The 23,622-nt window shown below is 43.6% G+C and overlaps 1 protein-coding gene across 1 annotated transcript in view; it reads right to left on the minus strand.

The window, feature by feature from the left end:
* LOC138399043 (testis expressed protein 56-like) overlaps nucleotides 1–23,171 on the minus strand; it is a 41,403-nt gene extending 18,232 nt beyond the window's left edge. Inside the window, exons 1-2 of the mRNA XM_069493512.1 lie at nucleotides 22,979–23,171; nucleotides 13,606–13,804 (exon numbers count right to left, since the gene is read on the minus strand). Of these exons, the coding sequence (XP_069349613.1) occupies nucleotides 13,606–13,804; nucleotides 22,979–23,171 (392 nt within the window). The remainder of the gene's footprint in view (nucleotides 1–13,605; nucleotides 13,805–22,978) is intronic.
* Between the last annotated feature and the right edge of the window lie 451 nt (nucleotides 23,172–23,622).

The raw sequence follows: 23,622 nt of genomic DNA on the forward strand, positions 1-23,622 counted from the left end.
CAGAACAGGAATTAATTACATGAGGCTGAACTAAATTTTTTTATGAATTTTAATTTGAAACATTGCTGATTCTTTTTGTATTTTGTTTTCCAGAAGTCAAGAAAACATTTTTCCTTCTTTTGAGCTATTTGTAGCTTACAACAAAGTATCTATTTGTAAGCAAAATTTGAAGCATTTATTTTTCTCTCTATTTGATTTCTCCAGAATTCGAAAATTATTTGTAAGTATTCTTAATTTATGGCAATATCATTATTTGCATAAGTTCAATACGAATCTGTTTTCTTCTGTAACAGAAAGACTCTGGTTATTTCACCACGGCTCCTCCTGGAATGGCACATCCTCAGAGGTGCTCAGACTGTGTTAAGGAATTAAGGCTGGCTTTGTAAGGCTGATAAAAAGCCCTTTGGAAAAACTTGCCAGGTACCTCATCAATAACATTTCCTGACCTGTGGTGAATAAAGAATGTCACTTTCTGACAGGTCTACGAACCCCAGGTTACTTTGGGACCTCAGGAAAAGAGGAATCTACCCAAGTCATACAGGTACTTAATGGCTTGGATAAATCCTTGGCTTGGCTGGAGAGGCTTTCAAGTCCAACCTGGGATTCCTCATGAAAAAGTTCCAGCAAAGCCAATTTTAAAAATAAAAAAAGCCTATATGGTTAATAATTATTCTTGCTGCACTTTATGCGAATAATCAGGCCAAGTATAGTGAGAGTAAAGTTTATCCTGGCAAGTAAATGGATCCTACTGTAATTCATTTTTACTGAAAAATGGGAAACTGGAGAGAGAAAAATATGGTTCAGGAAAAAAAAACAGAAACAAAAAACCATAGTCCACCTGTTATTAGATTCTAGTCTTGTCCACTGTTTTTGCATTTTTAATATTTGCCTACAATTTGGATTAAATCCTGAGTTCTCTCCTGGCTACAAGTCTCCAGATAGAGTTCCTCATGGGCCTCTTAAGAGAGAGTTGCCAGGAAGATGCCAAGACACCTGGGAGCAAAATGTGCTAGAAATACCAGTTCCTATTTACAGAGTATCTGCGAACAGACACATGGTTAGAAATCTGTCTATGCCTGTAGTACTGGTCACAGAAGAAACCACAAAAAGCCTTAGAGCTCAAGAAAGTTCCCTCGACTGGCAACCCCGGCAGTCTTAGATCATCGGGCAGTGCTAGATTTCCTGTTGGCTAAACAAGGAGGAGTCTGTGTCGTGTCAAACACTATCTGCTGTACCGCAGGAAATGTTGAAACCTGAATAGAAAAAGAATTCCCAACAAGCTGTGTGGCTACAGAGTGGCTCTGCTAGTGACTCCACACCAGATTGGTTTTGGGGATTATTCACTTGGATTCCTCAAAACTTTGGATCAGCTCCACAGGGGCTCATGAAGCCAGGTATTATCTATCTTATAGTCCACTGTTCACTTACGTGCTGGGCTAAGGCTGTAAATAAGGGTCCTAATGTTCTCGCCATGCAAAGCTTAGGGCTGAAGCCCAGCATCCATAGATATTTGTAAATGACTGCAAAAGCGCTTCACTCTCCTTATCCTGGGCTGAACCCCAAAACTCCATCGCTTCTCAGCTGGAATAAGCCAGAACGGCCACCGGCCCTTTCCTTTCTCATTTGTCCACACCTCACACATGAGGTTGGGTAAAATCCAGGGGGAAACTGAAACCGCCCTTCAATAACAGGGTTCAAGGTGAGAGCTAACAATAATGATAATAATTAGTCGCCGTCCCCCATTTTCTTCTCTGTAATTGCCACTCTGGAGCTACGCAGCTGGTGGTCATAAAGATTCTTAACTTCTCCCCATAGCTGGTTCATTTTCTCTTGGGGACACAGAGCCTTGTCCAGGACAGGGCGGTCTTTATGTCTTCCTAAGGGAAGAGTACTATTTCTACACCAATAAATCAGGATTAGTTAGAGAAGCAGCTACCAAATTATGAGAACAAACTCAAAATCTTTGGACCCAAACAAATACCCCTGGACTAATTCTCTTTTGATGGGGAGGGTTCCCTGGCTCTTACCCATCTTAGGACCATTAATCATCATAACCGTTATACTAATCTTTAGTCCCTGTATCCTCCAGTGTTTCTCTAAATTCCTTCAAAATCAAATTCAGACCTTTACTAATCAGTGTGTGGGAGAAATGATGTTGTTACAGGCCTCAACACCATACCGGATGCTAATCCAGTCCACAGAAGATCTGTGGCTACCTGCCCCCTCCCGTCAGTGCCCCCTGTCCAACAGGAAGCAATTACAGAGGAAGAGACCTTGGCCCCTATTCCATGAAAACAAAAGACTGGAATGTTAGGGTGAAGTCAGAGGCCAGTGGAAGATGCAACTGGGGCTTGACCTTGGGACCCTCAATCCTCCCCCTCCCTATAGGGCCTTTGCCTGTAAATAGCCAAAACTAGGATACCTGCTCTTGCAAGGTATTTCCTGCTTATGCAAGATAGTCCCACACTCCCTTTGGGGGGGGGGGGGGGAGGCTGCCCAAATCTGCCCATAAAACCCCTGAACACTCGCCATTTCGGGGCTGACTCCTTCTTGGGCTCAGCCATCTGTATGCAGATGTTAAAATAAACTTCCTTTCACCTATCCCAGCCTCGTGCATTCCTCCCTCTGCATTTCAAACACTAATCATCTTTTAAAGTTTCCACCTCTTAATACTGTCACACTGGCAATTCAATTTCAACACGAGTTTTGAAGGGGACATTCAAATCACAGCCGGGTATATACCCAAAAGAATTGACTAGAAGGGCTTGAACAGACACTTGGATACCCTTGCGTAAGGTCCAAGACCAGAGTCCACGGGAGGGGCGGCACAGCCGAAAGTCCAGGCCTGGCCGGCGCAACCAAAGCACCCTCCCGGGTTTCGGCACCAAATGTAAGGTTTTTTGGATTTGTCGGTGCCAGAGAAAGAAAGATGAACAGAGTCGAAAGGGATAAGTAAAGAGGCTTTATTGGAGTGTTTCTGAGTGAGGATAACGGGTCCTGAGAGTGCGGCCCAGGCAAGATTTTCAGGTCCCGGGAGAGGGAGAGAGAGACCCGAAAAGTCACCCCGCCCAGAAGTCTGAGTGGGTTTATATATGTTTTGGGGCCTGGGTGATGGGGATTTCTTCAGCTCAAAGAGTGAGGAATTTCTTTGTTTCAGCTTTAGGGCGGGTATTGAGGAATAGGAGGGGCTTCTTCTTTTTCATTAGGGAAGGGAGGGGTGCCTGCCACCAGCCTTACACCGTGATCGTAGCAGCATTATTCATAAGAGCAAAAAGTAGAAAGAACTCAAATGTCCATTGACAGGTGAATGGAGAGACAAAATGTGGTCTGCCACAGAGTGGAATATTATCAGCCTTAAAAAGGGGTGAAATTCTGATACTTCCTACAACTTGGATGAAACCTGAAGACATTATGCTAAGTGAAATGAGCCAGACACAAAAGGACAAATATTGTATGATTCCGTTCAGTTGAAGTACCTAAAATAGGCAAATTCATAGAGTCAGAAAGTAGAACGGTGGTTACCAGGTGCTGGGGGCACAAGAGAATAGGGAATTATCGCTAAAAGGAGAAAGAGTTTCATTATGAGATGATGAAAAAGTTCTGGCGATGGAATGTTGGTTGCATAACAATGTGAATATATTTAATGCCACTGATTTAATTACACTTGAATGCTTAAAATGGCAAATTTTATGCTATGCATATTTTACCATAATAAATATTTTTTAAAACAATGCAATTCACCATATTAACAGAATAAAAGATAAATATGATTAATTCAATAGATACACAGAAAACATTTGACAAATTTCAACAACCACTTGTGATAAAAGCAAACCCGCAACAGCAGGGACCCTTCTCAAACTTATAAAGGGAATCTACAGAAACCTAGAATAAACAGAATAGTGAAGTGTTTTTTCTCTGAGATTGAGAGCAAATCCAGGATGCCTGCTTTTAGCACTTCCGTTCAACATTGTCCTGGAAATCTTAGTCACTGTAATGAGACAAGGAGAGGAAATAAAGGAATGAAGATTGGAAAGGAAGATGTAAAAATGTTCCTATTTGCAGACATCTGACTACGTACATAGAAAAATCCCCAGGGAATTATATGCTCCAGCAATCTCACTTCTGAGTATTTACCCAACAGGATTAAAATCAGGATCTTGAAGAGATACTAACACTCCTATGTTTACTGCAGCTCTAGTCACAATAGCCAAGATGTGGAAAAAATGTGAATGCCTACTGAGACATGAGTGGCTAAAGGAAATATGACATATACATACAATGGAATAGTATTCAGCATTTAAAAAGACAGAAACTCTGCAGTATGTGACAATGTAGATGAACCTTGAGGATATCATGCCAGGTGAAATAATCCAGTCACAGAGAGACCGTGCGATCCACTTGCATGAGGCATCTAAAATAGTCAGATTCATAGAATCAGTGAGTAGAATGGTGGTTACAGGAGCTTGGGGGAGGGGAAATGGCAGTTACTAATCAACTGGCGTAAAGTTTTAGTAAACATAAAGATAAATGAGCTCTAGAGATCCGCTTACAATGGTCAACAATAATGTATTGTACACTTAAAACTTGTTAAGATCTCATGTAAAGTGTTACTACAATAAAAGAAAAATCCCGGATTGTTTGAGCTCAGGAGTTCGAGACCAGCCTGAGCAAGAGCGAGACCCCGTCTCTGTGAAAAATAGAAAGAAATTATATGGACAGCTAAAAATATATATAGAAAAATTAGCCGGGCATGGTGGCACATGCCTGTAGTCCCAGCTACTCGGGAGGCTGAGGCAGTAGGATCGCTTAAGCCCAGGAGTTTGAGGTTTCTGTGAGCTAGGCTGACGCCACGGCACTCACTCTAGCCTGGGCAACAGAGTGAGACTCTGTCTCAAAAAAAAAAAAAAAAAGAAAAGAAAAGAAAAGAAAAGAAAAATCCCAGGTAATCTAAAAAATAGCTACTAGAACTAATAAATTAATTACAAATTTGCAGTATACCACATTAATAAAAAATGTATCCTTATGTTTTTAAAAAATACATAAATTATATCCTTATGTTTTTAAAATTTTTCCATTTATTGCATTTTAAAATAAAATTTAAAATGTTTTACAGCATTTGTAATAGTGCTATAAAACATAAAATACCTAGTGTTGGGGCTCAGAAAATGATACCCCAGAGTACGGCACTTTGGAACGCTGAGCACTTTGAATCACAGGAAAGTGGAGGCCTTAGAAGCTGCCCAGGATCAATGTCTCTCTGACCTTCCCTTTCTCCCCACAAAGCACAGGGAGGGGCTCTCTCTGAAGTTCCCTTATCTGACTTAGGGAAGTTCTTCCAAAAGAAATGCAATTGCCTTTAACCCCATCCACAATCTCATTAACCAGGAAAGGTTAATCACTGAAGAAGAAACTAAAGGTCCTCACTGTGCCTGCCTGGACAGGCGTTTCATGTGTTCTCTGAGGGATGTCCTTGAGAGACTCCATCTATGTAAAAGACAACCTTTGTGTACAGTGCAGTTCTGCCACTCACCTGCCCATAACTTGTTGGCACCTCTCCCAAAGCTCAAACTTTTTCCCAGGCTGTTGTCTGTTTTGGAGGGCCCAGTGATCTCCCCCAAAATCAGTTACCTCTCCCCCTAAAATTCCTTACATCTTCCACTTTCTTGTCCCCTAAGAAGAGGGTATAAGCTTCAACCAGTGGGCCTTTCTTTGAATTTTCATACCATGCATGGCTCCCATGCACTTGCTCATTAATAAATTTGTATGCCTTTTCTCCTAGTAATTTACTGTCAAATTTAGCAGACTCCTTTCATCGAAACTTCAGAGGGCAAAAGGGAAGCTCCTTTCACCCCCTACACTGGTAATAAATATAACAAAAGATGACCAAGACTTCTTTACTAAAAACTGCAACACATGGCTAAGAGAAATTAAAGAAGACCTAAACAAATGGACATATATACCCTGTCCATGAATTGGAAGATTCAGTATTATTAATACTCCCCTATTGATCTATAGATTCAACTCAATCTCAACCAAATTCTAGTAGACTCATAGAAATTGACAAACTGATTCTAAATATTTAAGGAAATTCAAAGAACTTGGAATAATCAAAGAAAATTTTAAACAGAAGATCAAAATTAGATGAATTACTCCGCCTTATTTCAGGACTTACTACAAAATACAAAGCTACAATAAGACAGTTTTCTTTTGGCAAAGACACATAGATAAATGGAGCAAAATAGCATCCAGAAATACACCTACACTACATATGTGTGGTCAATTCATTTTTTTTTTCTTGAGACAAGGTCTCACTTGTCTTAAGGAGTGTAGTGGTGTCATCATAGCTCCCTGTAACTTCAAACTCCTGGGCTCAAGCAATGCTCCTGCCTCAGCCTCCCAAGTAGCTGAGACTATAGGCATGTGCTACCACTCATGGCTCATTTTTTAATTTTTTGTAGAGACAGGGGTCTCACTATGTTGCCCAGGCTGGTCTCAAACTCCTGGCCTCAAGCTCTCCTCCTGCCCTAGCCTCCCAAAATGCTAGGATTACAAGTGTGAGCCACTGTGCACAGCCTGGTCAATTCATTTTTTATTAAGGTGCCAAAGTAATTTAGTAGGGAAAGAAAAACCTTTTCAACAAATGGCGGTGGATCAAGTGGATAGCCAAACAGAAAAAAAAAAAAAAAAAAATGAACATCAAACTAATGAACAAATGAACATTAAACCATATATAAAATAAATTCAAAATGGTCTACCGACCTAAATCTAAAACTTAAAACTATAAAACTTCTATAAGGAAATATAAAAGGAAAATCTTTGCAACTTTGGGCTGGACAAAAAATTCTCAGACCACAAAATGCACAAACTGTAAAAGAAAAAAAAAATTGGTGAATTGGACTTCATCAAAATTTAAAACTTTTGTTCTTCAAGGTACCATGAAATAATGAAAGGCAAGCAGTCTGGGAGAAAATATTTGCAATGCTTATATCAAAGAATTTGTATTGTAATGTATAAAGAACTCTTACAAGACAAAGAAAAGTTAAAATAAGCAGAAGATTTGACTCAGTTGTTTCACAGGAAAAGATATTTCAGCATCTAGTAGGGACACGAGTGACGCTTGACAACATCAGGAGATACAGGCATCTCTTCCATTTGACTCAGCCGGGATTTGTGAAGGTCAGTGGGTGTGGGGAGTGTCAGCGGCATCACCTGCCTCTGACTTCCCAGGGATGCACACCCTGGCTAGGGCGCACGTCCCTAGAAGGGGCACCATGCACGGTCAGTCTTCCTACCCAAACCTGCCTTGGTTGCCTCGCACCTGGGCACTCAGGGTCATGTTCCCGTCTTTCCACATGGATCGGCTTCCGGATTTCTGGCCCCACTTCTGGGGGAGAGCATTCTTTTTATCAGGATCTAGTCTTTCAGAGACTCCTTTTTTTCTCTCATATATTTTCTTTTCTCAACTTCTGATGCTAAGTTTGATCTCCCAGTACCTCCAGACTGTGTTTCCAGGTTTCTTTCCTGGATTATTTTCCTAGTTTGTGGGACCCTTTTATTCACGTTCATGGCCTCAAGGGCAGAAAGTATTTTTCAAGGCTTACTTTCCCTGCGAGCAGTCAGGCCAGCTGTGACTGTCCCTGGAATGCTGAAAACGGTCATCCCTACACATCACAGGGAAATTATTTCCGTTTCTGTAGCTCCTACTTGGAAGGTTTCAGTGGTTCTCGCCCTTGGCTGTGCATTGTCATCCCCTGTGGGCATTGTAAAAGCAGCACGGCCTGGCCCTGCCCCTGAGAGGACGACTCAGTTGGTCTGGGTGAGCACGGCAGGCGCGGGCAACTGCATGGGCAGCCGGGGCTCAGAGCCCCCGGAACGTCAGCAATGAGTGACTTCCCCTGCCTGGCCACCCTTCAGTCAGGCCTCTGAAGCTTCTCCTAGGCACCTAGGCTTCCGTGTAAAATCCAGCTTTAGCAAGTAACACTGCCAAGGCAGTTTAGCAAGAACCTCCCACACTCAATACCTGATCACCCTCAGTATCGGATCAAAATTCTTCACTCCCCACCCTTTGACTCTGATCATCCCTGCGTTCCTGTTAGGCTGGTTCCGCCAGAATTCCCCCCAGTCTTGTGTCTCCTCTTAGCAATTTTCCATCCACAGACCCCCTGCTCCTTGGCTATAAATCCCCACTTGTCCCCGGTGTATTCGGACTGGAGTGCCATTCTACACTGGAGTCTCTCTTCCCTGTTGCAATCGTCCTGAACAAAATTTGTTTTCACAACTTTAACTTCTGTCCAGCTCTGGTTTTCTCTGACACCTCCTAGATCTTTCTGCACATTTCCCAAGTCGAGTCAGTGATATCTCATCACAAAGCATTTATCCTCAGGCTCCCAGTTAGTCTTCCTTTCAGCCTCGTGCCCAGCAGACGGTTGCTGCTTCCAGGCAGACGATACTGGTGGTGCAAGGGAGAGGTGTGATAACAGAGTCTCCCCGTTCTGCCTTCAGAAATGCACAGTCCTCAATCTCCAGCCTTCCCCAGACTAGTATTCCCATATTTTTCTTAGACTGCGCAAAAAAAAAAAACTTTATTTAAGCCCCTTTGGAACCACACAAATGCCAGATTCATGGACTGTGTTAGGGTTTTCCAGAGAAACAGAGCCAGTAGAATATAGAAAACAAGGGCATGAGTCAGCAGTGTTAGCAGTGGATCCATACCTATCCCTATATCTATATCTAATCTATATGGAGAGAGAGCAATTTTAAGGAATTGGCTCATGCACTTGTTGATGCTGACTGGTCTTGATGCGGGCAGGGCTGGCTGAGGGGCTGGAAATTCCAGCAGGAGTCTTGAGTCCAAAGGCCAAATGGAGGCAGAATTCCTTCCCCTGCAGGGACCCTAGGCTTTTCTTACAGCCTTCAGCTGATTGGACGAGGCCCATGCATGTTACGGACGGTAGTCTGCTTCACTCAGTCTGCTGATGTAAATGTTAATCTCATCTGAAAAACACCATAGTAACATCTTTACTGGTGTTTGACCAAACAACAGGATACTGGGGCCTAGCCAAGATGACACACAAAATCAATGGTCATGTGGAATGTCCATCAGTGAGGGTCACTCTAGCCTGCAGACACACCAGGGACCTTGATGAATATATCAGTGTTGATGAATCAGAATAGACAAGAAACTTAACACGTTCAAGGGTGGCTCTGGGCCTTGCTCCGCCACTGTTAGCTGTATGCCCTTGGGGACGCATCTGCCTCCCTGGTCTCAGTTTCCTGTCATCTCACAAGCACCAGAGGGCTGTGCCCAGAGCTGTTATAGCTCTCAGGGCCAATGAGTCCTGTATAGGCTGGAGGAACAAGTAACAAAAGGGAGGAGAAAAGAGACACGGGAGCCTTTCATTTGGCTACATTTAATCAGTTGTGTTTTTCATTTATCTTGTGGTCTTAGTTTGCAGTAGAAAATACTAAATGTTTTCCATGAAACCTACCCAGCGTCTCCGTGGAGATCTTGGACTGGGGTAGCAAACCAACACGCACATACACTACAGCAGGGTGGGTACAATAACAGATGAATGGTAGCATAGAGAAGGGGTGGCTGCCTCTTGGGGGTTGCCCCCAAGTCAGGCTTAATTGCAAATGTCTATGGCACAAAAGAGGGCAGAATAAAACCTACTGACCACTAGACCCTGTCTTCAGTTGCTACCATGTTGGTGCGATAAAAACATTTTGGAATCTGAACCAAAGTTCTTGCATGGCATAGACAGCCCTCCCCTGTGAAGTCCTGCTCTTGTCACAGTTTTCACAGGAAAAAAAAAAGTTAAGCCCTAGAGCCCATATGAATATGACATATTGAGCCAGTAAGTACAGTTTACAAGTAATTATAATTTACATGCAGTATCCAGCAGGGATTTCCAGTATTATAAAACTGGGGGTTGGAATCCTGCCAAGTTCTCCAACAGGGATAAGACACCACCATCTGCAGCTCTAGACTCAGAAAATCTGTTCACCAGCGTGGGCCCAGGACTCCTGGGTTTTATGCCTGCTGATTTATTTACATAGCACAGCACTGAAGCAACTTATTCAAAGCCAGCAGGCATCAGGTATGAGCTGCCTGTTTTGTGGACCTGAAACGGTGATTGCCATGCGTGAGAGAGACCTCCCCCTCTCTGTGCTAGTGGGGACACACAGCATAAGCTGGGCAGATGTTTGCCAGTGCAAGTCCAAGGTCAGTACCTATAGTTGGCTCAATGCCATATGTGAAAATACTGTACGATGCATTTGAATACGCTTTATACTTGTCAAAACTCAATGTCACAGTCATCTTTTCATCAGTGTCACGAGTCTACCTGACACAACCTGAGTATTAGCAGTACCGTTTGACAGGTACCCAACGGCACGATTTGGCAGTGTTGTCAGTACATCTTAGAGACAAAGACAACGCTATTCTTTTTAAAAATTGACACATAATTAGTGTACATATTTATGGGGTACAGTGTGATTTTTCTATATGTGTACAATGTAATGATCAAAACAAGGCAATTAGCATATCCATTGCCTCAAACAGTTGTCATTCCTTTGTGATGGGAACATTCAAAACTCATAGTTATTTGAAAATATGCAATAAATTATTGTCGACTGTAGTCACCCTACAGTGCTGTTGAACACTAGAACTTATTCCTCCTGTCTAGCTGTACTTTTTGTACCTGTCAAGTTAACCAACCTCTGGCTATCCACCCCTACCCTCTGCCCTTCCCAGCCCATAGTAACCACTAGTCTACTCTCTAGTTCCATGAGATCAACTTTTTTAACATCCACAAAAGAGTATCTTTTCGTGTGTGGCTTATTTCACTGAACATAATTCCTCCAGGCTGATCCATGTTGCCTCAAATGACAGGATTTCATTCTTTTTTATGGCTGAAGAGTATTCCATTGTGTCTGTATGCCACATTCGCTTTATTCAGTCATCTGTTGATGGACTAGGTTGATTTCATCTTTTGGCTATTGTGAATAGTGCTGCCATGAACATGGCGGTACGTGTTCGACATGCTGATTCCCTTTGGGTACATACCCGTAGTGACATTGCTGGGTCATATGGTAATCCTGATTGTAAGGACAAAGCTATTATTGATAATATTCCTCTATGATAACCAGGCTTGCCTTGGCTAAAGAATGGATTTTTTCAAGGGTGCCAGTTAAGTCTCAAAGGATGAAGAATGACACAGTTATCAAGTGACTATATTCACCATGTTACAAAGTGATAGGACAAGAATCATTGATGCCAGGAGGCATCATCAGGACTAGACCAGTTAATTCAGCAGCTCCTTCTGGAATCTGGAATCACAGCAACCAAGAAAGGTTCCTGATTCATTGAAAAATGGCCCCAATCCTCCAACCTTCCATGTCCACGCCCTCTGCAATGTGACTTTGCTGCTCCCACTGAGGTGGAGCCTGCTTTCCCACCTCTTGACTTCCTGCCCAGCAGGGCTTCCTCTGCGCCCCCTGCGTGCTACAGCGCCCCCAGGGAACCTTTGACACTTTTATCTCTGTCTCAGCACTTGCTTCCCAAGACCCCCAACTGCAACACTTGGAATACAAAAATAAATAAGACAGTCCCTGCTTTTAAGGAAAGCAAATGAATGCTCATAGAAAGAAATGTTTAAAGAACAGTGTAATTTCTTATGTTCTGATGATCTAACTGTATATTTTCAAAAACCAAACTGGGATGTAAAGACATGTGAAGACATCATGACCTGAAATTGAGGTATATAAACCTATGGTTGTGAAACCTGAATTTCTTTTAATAGGCTTGCTTTAAAGCATGGTCAAATAGGAATTATCACTTAATATAACTTTTACCCTTCTCTGGACAAAAATTTAGTGCCTTTGCATTGTCTAGAAAACATCATGGTTCTAGTGACCACCTTGTTTTATAACATATCTTTACCTTCTTGGGCTATGGATTTTTAATTCAAATTGACAAGTTATGCCACTGAGGACACTGAAAAGCAAAAGTAGACAAAAGTAGACATTGCCCTATCTCACTAGGGCAATGATCTCAGTGGAAGCTTCCGGGACAGGCAAATTCATGAGCTGGAGCTCTCTCCCTGTACCTGTTAATCTTCAAATCAGAAAGATCTTTGTCTTTATAGTAAGGTATACTTTTCTCCTGCCTGCCTGGCAATGACAGCTTTTGAATACCTACTGAAAGGGGCGGCCTTGCAAAAATCACAGGAAAATACCTAATCCTGCAATTTCCTAGTAGCAGTTAGAGATCAATCCTACGAATTCTCCTGCTAACAGGTACCCTGTGGGAGTTCTGTTTTGTACAACTTCTGAAAAGAGCTGAACAGATGGAAAAGAGATGTAAATATTTCTCTTTAAAATTGTTTTTTTTTTTTTTTTTGAGACTCTGCTTTTACAGAGTTCCTGAGTGAACAGCAGGAGAAGGAGCTACAGCCTCAACCACACATATCTGGAGGGCAGAGTCACGTCTGTGAGTCTGTGATAGTCCCTTCTCCAGGGAAATGCGGGGAAAGCAGCCCTTGGACTTTGACATCCTGCGGCCGCTTTTGTTATCAACTGACACCGTCACTAGTTTTTTCTCTTTGTCCCCCTTAAAATCAGCGATCCACTTGACCTCAGGGCTGGCACCCCCTTCTTCCCTTGGGATGCCACTGGATGCCACGTGTCTCCCTGCTCTCCCTCTCTTTCCTCTCTCACTCCCTCCCTCTCTCTTTCCTTCTAAAAGGATAAAATAAACTTTTTTACGTTTATATATCCTAATCTCTTCGTAAGAAATCTTTCTCCACCAGCGATGTGAGCACCTCCTAAGTTTTCCATCCTAACACCTACTATGTGCAAAGCGTAGGCATCATTGCATTGTACAGCAATACGTGCAGCAATACTAAAGACACAAATACAGACCTATCTGGCATAAGCAGGGAAGGAAGTGCACCAGAAAAGGTAACATGCCAAGTAAGCAGAGCTTAGACTTTGAGCACCAGAATCCAACCAATTCCACAATCCCACTGTTACCACCTGGTCTGAGGCCGCCACCCCTCACCTGCATAACTGTAACAGCTCCCAGCAGCTCTGCTTCCACCCAGCTCGTGTCGCCCCTCTTGTTAAAAGCCTGCAATGGCTTCCCATATCACTCAGTGTACAATCTGGCAGACTTAGGACAAAGCCAAGGTTCTACCGTGCCATTGTATTGTACCTTAGCCCCCGGTCATGCTAATGCTGGCGCTGGGCTTCCCAACTCATGCAACCAAAAAGTCCCACAGCTCAGTGGTCGGGTCCCTGTCAAAGAATCGTACTCCAGCCCTGCTAGATTTCTGCTCACCAGTCTAGACTGCAATGGACCACGGGGCCTCACACACCTGCTCCCATCCCGGTGAGCTTATTCTCATGAGACTCCTCCAGCAGCTCTGGGATGTGTGAAAATGGGACCCATGTGCTTTTACACAGTGTTTGTTTCCAAGCTCACTGTGTATCTTAAAGATCACATTAAATTATTTTTTAGCTAAGTCATAAAGAGATTTTATGATCACCCTGTGTATCTCTAAATGTGTCCGGCTAGGGCAGAAATTAGAGAGAGCCTACCTGACAACTATGGTGGACATTGGAGGGTCCTTTGTGTTTCTCTTCCACAAGTAGCATTTCTTCCACCCGTCACTTACATTGTTGATGGCTTTTCTTCTCCATGAGGGCACTCTGCTTGGCTTTGGGGTCAGGCTAATCTCTTTTGGAAACTGATGTCTTGCTAAAATCCTTTCTAAGCCGGAGAGCTCGGGATTCTCACCTGATAATAAGATAAGCATGAATACAATTCAATGTTCCTTTCCATTTTTGTATAGCAAGAGTAACATGGCATTGATTTGATAAGGAATATGCATGCCACTTACTGATTCCTACTTAGTTTTGTCATTCTTTCATGCCAACAATATTACTGAGCAACATTTAGATCTTAGCCTGATCCTAGGCATCTAACAGGTGGCCTATAAATAAATAAATCAATGAACAAACAAGGCATGCTGGTCCTACGCAAACACTGCTGGTTATTTGTGCATGATTCTCAAACTAATGGCAAGTTACTGTGCAGTTATTCTTACAGTGATTCTCATTTCCACTTTCATTACATACTTAATCAGAGATGTGCATCTGAAGCTTCCCAGAAGAAATGGGGTGAATGTTGGCATTACTGTCAGGCCCCATAACTTGGGGCTACAACATTCCACTTAAAATAGCAGCATGCTTTATCAGTAATCATCTGGGAGTATAACTTACTGATCCTTTCTGATTCCACAAAATGTTTTTCCAGCCAAAAATGCAGTGTTTTTTCTTATTCTGTTATAAACATATCTATCTTTCACCTACACTAGTGGGTAATGTCTTCCTGCTTTGGGGGGCTACAATAATTAAGACTTCGAGTTTGGACCTTTGCAGCCTACTTCTGGCACCCTCTGGATGGCCAGTGGCACACCCACAGCAACAGCATGGCGGAACTACTTTGAGAAGTTGAGGTCAACACCAAGGGGCTTACGTTCTCATCAGAAAGGCAATAGCATCCCTCCCTGGTCAGCCAGTAGCTCCCTGACAGGTCGGTGCTGCAGGACGTTTCTCCAGGTGGTCTTGGACTGACCCCGCTTCCCCTTTGTTCTCACTTTTAGTTCTCAAGAATAACTGCAGAGTATGCTGGGGATGCAAAATCTTGAGACAAGAGGGAGCTGCCTGGCCCAGCCCGGCTCTGTGACGTGCCCTGTCTAGACACAGGATGTTTCTTCAGTGCTCAGCCAAGTGAGTCACATCATCCGCAGGTATTAAGCATGGGGCAGGCTGCTTTCTGGGGTCCCTCAGCTGTGGCACAAGTGGGTCACATGCAGACAAGACTCCAGCCACCTCAAGCAGAGCTTCTGAGACTTGCAGGACGGGCTCAGAATGGAGCCTAAGCTTCTGTTGTCCCTTGCTGCCTGTCTGTAAATAATGAACTCACTTCGTGTAACTTGTGTGTAGGAGGGTCTGTCTCACCAGCTCAGCCCGTTTGTGACCGCTGCGCAGTGAGCATGCTCCACGGGTGCTGCTGCTCACTGTGAAGGGGGGCGGGGTGGGAAGTCAGGTTGGCACAGAGCCCCGGCTCCGTGGAGGAATCTGAGCAGCACAGGCTAGCGTCCCATCTCTATGGATGTGGGATGGACAGACTGAAATCCAAGAGGGGGGAAAAGAGTAATGTTTTGTGTCTGGGGCAGGGGACACTTGGTGATGTGGGATTCCATATTCCCAATCTCACTCCTATCAAGCCAGATATAATTAAGTTTTGTACAATTACTTTTTATCTGCAGACATATTAACCACACGTCACGTTTATACCACAGTCATTGGTTCACATTGACCTCGACTGGCCCTGAGCCAAATTGCCTATCTGCAATGAGACAAGATGCTCACACCAGAGTGTAATTCAACATACTGCTTCCTTCGCAATAGTCTTGCAGTAAGGGAAAAAGAGAAATGAAAAGAAAAGAGTCAGCTAAACTACATCGTGTTTTTAGTCACACAGTTGACCTGCAAACTTCTAATCTCTTCTCCAGTTGGTAACAATTAGAGAGCGGATAGCAGTTTGCAGATCACGCCTTGAGTAGCTCTGCAGTCCATGTGAGTGCACCAGGAAATCAGACAGTGGTCATAACCCTCATGACAGGATGCGAAGCTGAACCTCAGAGAGACCTGGACTGATCCCGCACAGGAAGTAGACTGAACTCCTTTTATCTCAGGCTGAATCACCGATAGACCCTTCTATAGCACAGTAGTGGACAGAGACCATAAAGGACTGAGATTTGGCTCAAGGGACCATACAGCCTGGCAATCTGACTGGTGTAACGACTTGCTGGACAGAGTGCTCCTGAGGGGCCTCAAAACCACTCCGAGTGGATCAAGAATAGGACTGCAACTGCCCTTAGCAGAACTTCAGTTAGCTCAGCGCCCACACAGCTGGGCTACAGAGGAAGTTCTCACGAGCACACGCTAACGATAGGAATGGCGTGCATGCGGCTTGCGCCCAGTGTCAGAATGTCAAAGCTGAATGTGATATTCAACTGAATTAGTTAATTCGATTCGGGTTATTTGGTAACATCCAGTAAAAAGATTTTTTTTTTTGCTTCAGCTGAATTGTTTTTGATAGTTTTGGAACATATACATATTTTAATATTGTAAATTGTCTCAAATCCTTTGTAAGCAGCTAGGGATAAATTAGAAAGAGAGACTGAAAAACCAATATTTAACAAAAATTACAAATTTGCATATTCTCCAGTATGATTAATTATATTTTGATGCTGCACACCAAAATGAGATAAAAACTCAGAACTCACTTTGAATATTTAATTGTGCCTTAGTGCCAACCTTATTTGACATTATAAGCAAGTGTTCTGGTTTTTGAAAGAAAACAGAATAAGCAAGGGATACCTCAACAAATTATTTGAAGTAAAATAATATTGATTATAAATTTATAGATGAAATTTTGGTGATACTGGACTTATTTTACTTTGTTTTCCTTTTTTCTTTTTTTTTAAGGGGGGGGGAGTTCAGGAGGGGCGTTCAGTTGCTTTGTTTGTTTTTTTTTGTTGTTGAGACAGTCTCACTCTGTTGCCCTGGGTAGAGTGCAGTGGCATCATTGTAGCTCACTGCAACCTCCAACTCCTGGGCTCTAAGTGATACTTCTGCCTCAGCCTCCCCAGTAGCTGGGACTGCAGGCGTGTGCAGCAACATCCGGCTGGGTTTTTTTTTTTTTTTTTTTTTCCCCTTTCATTTTGGTAGAGATGGGGCTCTCGCTCAGGCTGGTCTTGAACTCCTGAGCTCAAGCGATCCTCCCACCTCCACCTCCTAGAGTGCTGGGATTACAGGCGTGAGCCACTGCATCCATCCAATTTCTTATTTTAATGTGTGGAATGAAATGCATGTTGGATGGATGAATGAATGGGAGTAATCACACTTAATACAAACCAACACAGACAAGATACATAAACAGGTACACCAAGCAACAGGACACGTGTGTGTACATGTGTGTTACCAGAGACAGTAAAAATAGGTAACTTAACACTTCTGGCTCTAAGACGATGTGCCGATGTGCTACTTGTGCACTTCATAATTGCATTCTCCCATGTTCCTGCTGAAGTCATGGGTTTGCAGCCCATCAGTGAGACTGCAGCGCATGAATGGCTCATGCTGCTCCTGGGAGTTGCCCTCTGGGTGTCCTCCCCAAGCCCACCTACTCTGCGGAAACCGCGCTGCCTACTGGCCATGCTTCTCCTTGCATGCCCACCATCTAGTTAGGCAGCCTCCCAAAATATTCTGGGGAAAAAAAGCATTGGATTAACTAAGAGAAGTATCTTCTTCAGCATTAAAAACGATAAACAAAAGCTTTAACCTTCCTCCTACTTCCTACTTTTTGTTTGGTGCAAGTAAGTAATTTAGGGAATTGGTAAGTGGAATGCATTAAACATCATAAAACGGTAACAAGGAGATCTCAGAGCACCCCTTACACTGCACTGTGGCATGGGTGGGCGAGAAAGCACACCTCTTCTAGGGGTTTTTGATGTACACAGAGGCTTTTTTTGTTTTTGAGACAATTATCTGAACATCAGTACACCTAAATCCATATAGTATAACGGATCTTCATTTTTTATTTTTTGATTTTTTATGTTATGATTTAACTTCATATTTAAAATATAGACAAAAAACCTAGGATTTTAGTTATAGATGTTCTTTTTCTTTCTTTGTGTGATCATTTCTGGGGAACCAATATAGTCTAATACAGGCGAAGCATCTCTGCAGATGAAGAGGTGGTTGGCAGGGAAAGGGACAAAGCCTATTTTTAAGGTCAAAAGAAATTTCTTCTATGAATAGAAGGATGGCTTTAGACACAGTAGTAGCAAGATCAAATTCATGATCTGATGGGTGAGAGTCAGAGAAATAGGGTCATCTCTTCTGGACGCACTTGCAAGGCGATCACTGAAAATGATTTGAAAATGGCATTTTGGAAATGAAGCAGTCTTTTAGTGAAGAATCCAGGGCCTCAAAGGCCAATGCACCCCCAGTGACCAGACTCAGCCTCAGGCCAGGTCACTGAAGGCACAGACTCCGCACTCAGAGGAGACATTTCTTCCCCCTTAATGCCATTCACCTCAGCTGCGTCATGCACCTCTTTAAACTGGCTTCCAGTAACAGCGAAGAATCACTGCACCCAAACACCTCTGGGACAAAGGCACCTAACTGCTGTGTAGCAGTTTAACATGGCAGGAACTACCATCTCCTGAAGGTGTATCAGCATCTATCAGTGTTTACATTGGGAGGCTAAGGGGACAAAATCCAAATCAACATAAAATGGGAAAGTCACTAGAAAATCAAAACCCGTTTCTCCAACTTCACTTACTCATTGCATTTTCAATCTTAAAATTACACTTTAATTACAAAAATAATATATGGAAAGATTTCTGTTGGAATACATAAAATTAAACAACTCAGAAGAACATTTTCCTTTATCTTCCTTCTCCAAGAGGTAGCTACTATCTTGAACTTGCTGAGTCTCCTTCCAGAACTCTTTTCTATGCATTTACATGATATTTGTATGAACAAATAAAACATATAATTTTCTCTTGGTATAAATGGATTCATACTGTGTTTCTTCTTTTGCAACTTATTAAAACTCTAAGTATGTATTGTGGGTATTTTAATGTCAACCTTCTTTTTAACAGCATTCCACAGTATGGATATGCTCATTCATTTAATCATTCTGCTATTGAATGACATTAGGCTGTTTAAAATTTTTTTCACCATTTTAAACATGGCTTCAATGCACATCTATGTTAATGCATCTGTGTGCATAGGTATGAGTATTTCTGTAGGATAATAATTAGAAGCGGAATTGCTGAGTTGAAGGACGTGCATATGTGACAGGATGTGAAAATGTGAATTTTTCTGTTGTCTCAGTTTTGTCCAAAGGCCATAAAGTCTGAGAAAAATTCAGTAGGTGCCAGATACTCATCTCTGCACAACATACTTATCTATCTAATGTTACGTCTATCTCGATGCTCCCTGGTCCGCAGTTCCCAGGGTCAAGAGTGAGTCCTGGTACCGCGTTGAGCCAATGACAGAGTGATCACAAATACAAAGCCATCCCACACAGTTTATTACAGAAAAGGAAGAAACTATACAAAGTGAAAGTAAAAAAGGAAGCTACCCAAAGTGAAAATACATTCCAGAGAGAGGAACAGGTCAGTCTCCACGAGTGGAGAAGGACGTTGAGGACTCCCAGGCGGTTTCCTTATATTGGGCTGGTCTGGGGGTGGGCTCACGGGAGGTGTGGGATAGTACCGAATGATTGACAGGTGTTCTTATCCACTTATGCTCCACAGATGTGTAAACTTCAAAACCTCTGATTCCTGGGTTTTCGTTAACTATGTTTTTTTCTGCAGTCCCTTCTCCTGATTGGTCCCAGCTTCTCCACCCCTAGGAACCACCCTCCTGGCCTACACCCACCACCTGCAGATTTGAAACCTACCTAACACTAAGAAAAAGCTAAGCATTGTTTAAGGCACTTGAGGATTTCTCTAGGCACAGAGTTGTGGTAGTGCTAAGTACCATAGCAACGGTCCCCAACCTTTTTGGCACCAGGGACCGGTTTCATGGAAGACAATTTTTCCACAGACTGGGGTGGGGTGGATGGTTTTGGACAAATTCTCATAAGGAGCATGCAACCTAGATCCTTCACATGTGCAGTTTACAGTAGGGTTCACACTCCTGTGAGAATCTAATGCCACTGCTGATCTGACAGGAGGCGGAGCTCAGGCACTGATGCGAGCGATGGGGAGCGGCTGTAAACACAGAGGAAGCTTCGCTCACTCACCGCCACACACCTCCTGCTGTGCGGCCGGGTTCCTAACAGGCCATGGACCAGGACCAGTCTGCGGCCTGGGGGTTGGGGACCATAGTACTATAGCATCTCCTCCCCCCCGCCCCCACCTGCTAGCTTTAAGAGGTATTTTAAGAGAACTACCTGGAGAATCAGACCATGTCCCGTACACCTGGTGTATCCGTTTCCTAGGGCTGTCATAACAGTACCACAAACTGGGTGGCTTAAAACAACAAATTTATCGTCTCACATTCAGGAGGTTGGAAATTGGAAATCAAGGTGTCAGCAGAGCCATGCGCTCTCTGAAACCTCTAGGGGAGCATCTTCCCTTGCCTCTTCCTAGTTTCTGGTGTTTGCTGGCAATCCTTGGTATTCCTTAGTTATGGCTACATCACTCCTACCTTTGTCATCACATGGCCATCTTCTCTTGTGTGTCTCTGTCTTCTTATAAGGACATCAATCATATTGGATTAAGACCCCACCCTGCTCTGGTATGACCTGATCCGAACTTAATTAACTACGTCTGCACCCTATGAAGACCCTATTTCCAAATCTGGTCACATTCTGGACTACTGGAGGTTAGGACCTCAATATATCTTTTGGGGGGATAGAATTCAGCCCAGAATACTTGGAAACATCACATGGTGAGTGGTTGGGACCACAGCTGCCTGGGGCCACAAAGAAATGAGAGCAGAGTTGGAGTCATTGTGCTTTGACCACCTGGGTGAAGGTATGGGGAGCAAGGGCTTAGCTTTCCCGCGGGCTGAATGTAACCCCCTGGAAAGCACAGTTAGCTCCTGAACAACACACGGGTTACTGGCACTGACCCCCACACAGTCAAAAATCTGCATATAACCCTTTTTTTGAGACAGGGTCTCACTATGTTGCGTAGGCTGGTCTTGAACTCCTAGGCTCAAGGATCCTCCTCTCTCAGCTTCCCAAGTGTCTGGGGTTATAGGCACATGCCACCTTGCCTGGCTACTTTTCACTTCTCCAAAACTTAACTACGAATAGCCCACTGTTGACCAGAAGGCTTACCAATAACATACAAGGTTGATTTATACATATTTTAAGTGTTATATGTATTATTTACTATATCCTTATAATAAAGTAAGCTAGAAAAAAGAAAATGTTATTAAGAAAACCATAAGGATGAGGAAATATATTTTTCACAGGATCCTCCTGGCTCAGCTTCCCTAGTAGCTGGGACTACAGGTGCACTCCACCACACCAGCTAATTTTGTGTAGAAATTCGGTCCAGCTATGTTGCCCAGGCTGGTCTCAAACCCCTGCCCTCAAGTCATCCTCCTGCCTTGGCCTCCCAGAGTGCTGGGACTATAGGCATGAGCCACAAGGCCCAGCCTACAGTATTTTGTTATAGCAGTTTAAACGGACTAAGACAGGTGTGAATGAGGGGGGGAGGGACATGTCAGCAGGGGACTGTGCAAATGAGAGCCCCCCAGTGTGGGAAACAGCAAAGAACCCACACAAATGCCCCAGGAAAGAGCCAGTCAGCTTCTGACAGCTGCCACTCCCAGACGGCACAAATCTGAGATCACAGGCTGAGATCCGACTAGTCAAGAAAAAAGCTGTTCAGCTTCTTGCCCTTCCTCCCTCCCACCCTCACCTCATCCGCCTGGCCAGAGCCTGAGAGGGAGGAGGTGGCGCAAGGCCGAGGAAAGAGCCGCCACACGGCTGGGCCTTCCCTGGGCTTCTGTGGCTCAGTCGGGCTGGAACAGTGGCAAACAGAGGTTTCAAACTGGGTGAGAGCTGAGAGCTTGGATCTTAAAGTAAACTTTTTATTATCTGAATATGACCTGGAAAGCTACGAGATCTGCCTGAAATGTCACCCAAGGGTGGAAAAAGTAGACAGAATGAGTCAAAAGGAGGAACTGTGAGAAAGAAGAAAATTATTTTCTGCTTACTCTCGACTAAGTTCGGGTTCAATAAGCCAGTAACACACATATGAAGTTTTGACAAAGACTTTCAAATCATCCTTCAAAAAGCCTGAATCAACTAACGCACCATCACAGTGTGTGAGGGCACTGATTTTCCCCACATGTTCTTCATTATTGATCATTTTAAATTTGACCAGTATGGTGGCCTCAAAATATCTCCTTGTTTATCTTTTACTTCCTTAATGGCCAGACTGTTTGAACATCTTTCGTGCTTATTGATAACTTGTAGTTAAATCTTGTGAATCACCTGTCCACACATTTATCCATTTTATTAGGTTGCTTATATTTTTCTTGATGATTTATAAGTACTCTTCAGGTAATCTGTAATGTAATCTCGACATTAGGATTGATTCACACTATTCTGGATTCAGGGGTTAGAGATTCAGCAGAACACAAATAGCCAAATTTGCCATAGAGATTTAAAATCATTACGCCAATACTTACCTTCGTCCCCACGACTGTGTCTTGGTCACCATGGCAGCTGCTGTTTTGTTTTTTAAGCTCATGGGCACAGGCGGCCACCATGTAAGCGTGAACAACTCAGGAGGCAGGCTCCACCCAATTATCAACTACCCTGATGGAATTGCAGGAGTGGCAGGCCACTCCAAACGACAAAAAGTACAGGTCGCTTATAATCCTCAGGGGGAAATAAAATCTCCACCTTCTTCCTGGGGTTGTATAGTCATGGTGATAGGAGGAAGGAATAGAAGGAAATAAGGCAAAGGAATAAAGTTCAAAGCCTGGACTTCACGTTGAAGGTTCTCTTCCTGATCTTAAATCAAATCTAAAGCTTAAATTGTAAATGTAGTGGCATTTTCCACGCAGTACCCTTTCTGTCTTCCCACAGGTACGCTTTGCCTAAAGAAAAGGGACAGACCTATCTTGGCTCATAGAAGGCTCGTTAAATAAAAGGAACATGAAGAAGTGATGGTTAAGTCAGCGCATGGGTGAGTTCCAGAGTAAGCCCTAAGCGCACGATGCGGCACAGGTCTCAAGGACGGCTCACACTGACTGTGTTAAGAGTAAGTCCTTAGTCATGGCTAAAAGAAGAGGCAGCTTGTGTCAAGATAAAGCGTGTGCTTAGTAAAAAGTGCACACCCACCCTCTGCCCACATACATTTTTTTTGGTCCTCTTCACTCTTGTAGGAATGAAGCAGCTCCATCAGATGGTTCGGAAGCAGCTTGTGAAGGTTAGACAGAGTCTCAAAGGTGTGACACAGGACCTCAGAATGGGCATAGTTTTTCGGCTTCTGGCATTTGTCAAGGGGTGGCAATTTCGGCACCCTAGAATGGTTGCTGGCTGTCCCCATGATGCCTGCTAAGTTACAGAGAAGAACAAACCGGGAACATGAAGAGTGGAGTGCCTCGCGACTGTGCTTCCTCCAAGCTTTCCCCCATTGCCAAGAAGATAACGTGGACCAGCCCAGCCTCTGCTTGCTTAGCATTCTGAGAGTCACAATGGCCCAGACGGTGGCCCAGAACCCTGAGTGCTCATCCTGCACCCCCCCTAGGCAGAGGAATCCAGCCTATCACAAACATCCTGCCAAGTCTTTCAGGGATTTTTGGCAGAAACTCCAGTTTCCTCTTTGTCTGGACATGGACAATTTGTGAGGAAAACAGAGCTTTCCTGAAGGGAAGAGGGAAAACCGGGTGTACGCAGATCCAGGGTTATTCTCCCATCTGGCACTGAGTAGGGCCTTTGCACCCTGTGCGCGTAATTAAGGTTCCACAGACCTGCCAGGCCCCTAGAGAGAGTGGTTA

Source organism: Eulemur rufifrons, chromosome 18, assembly GCF_041146395.1.
Source record: "Eulemur rufifrons isolate Redbay chromosome 18, OSU_ERuf_1, whole genome shotgun sequence".
In the NCBI taxonomy this organism is placed as follows: domain Eukaryota; kingdom Metazoa; phylum Chordata; class Mammalia; order Primates; family Lemuridae; genus Eulemur; species Eulemur rufifrons.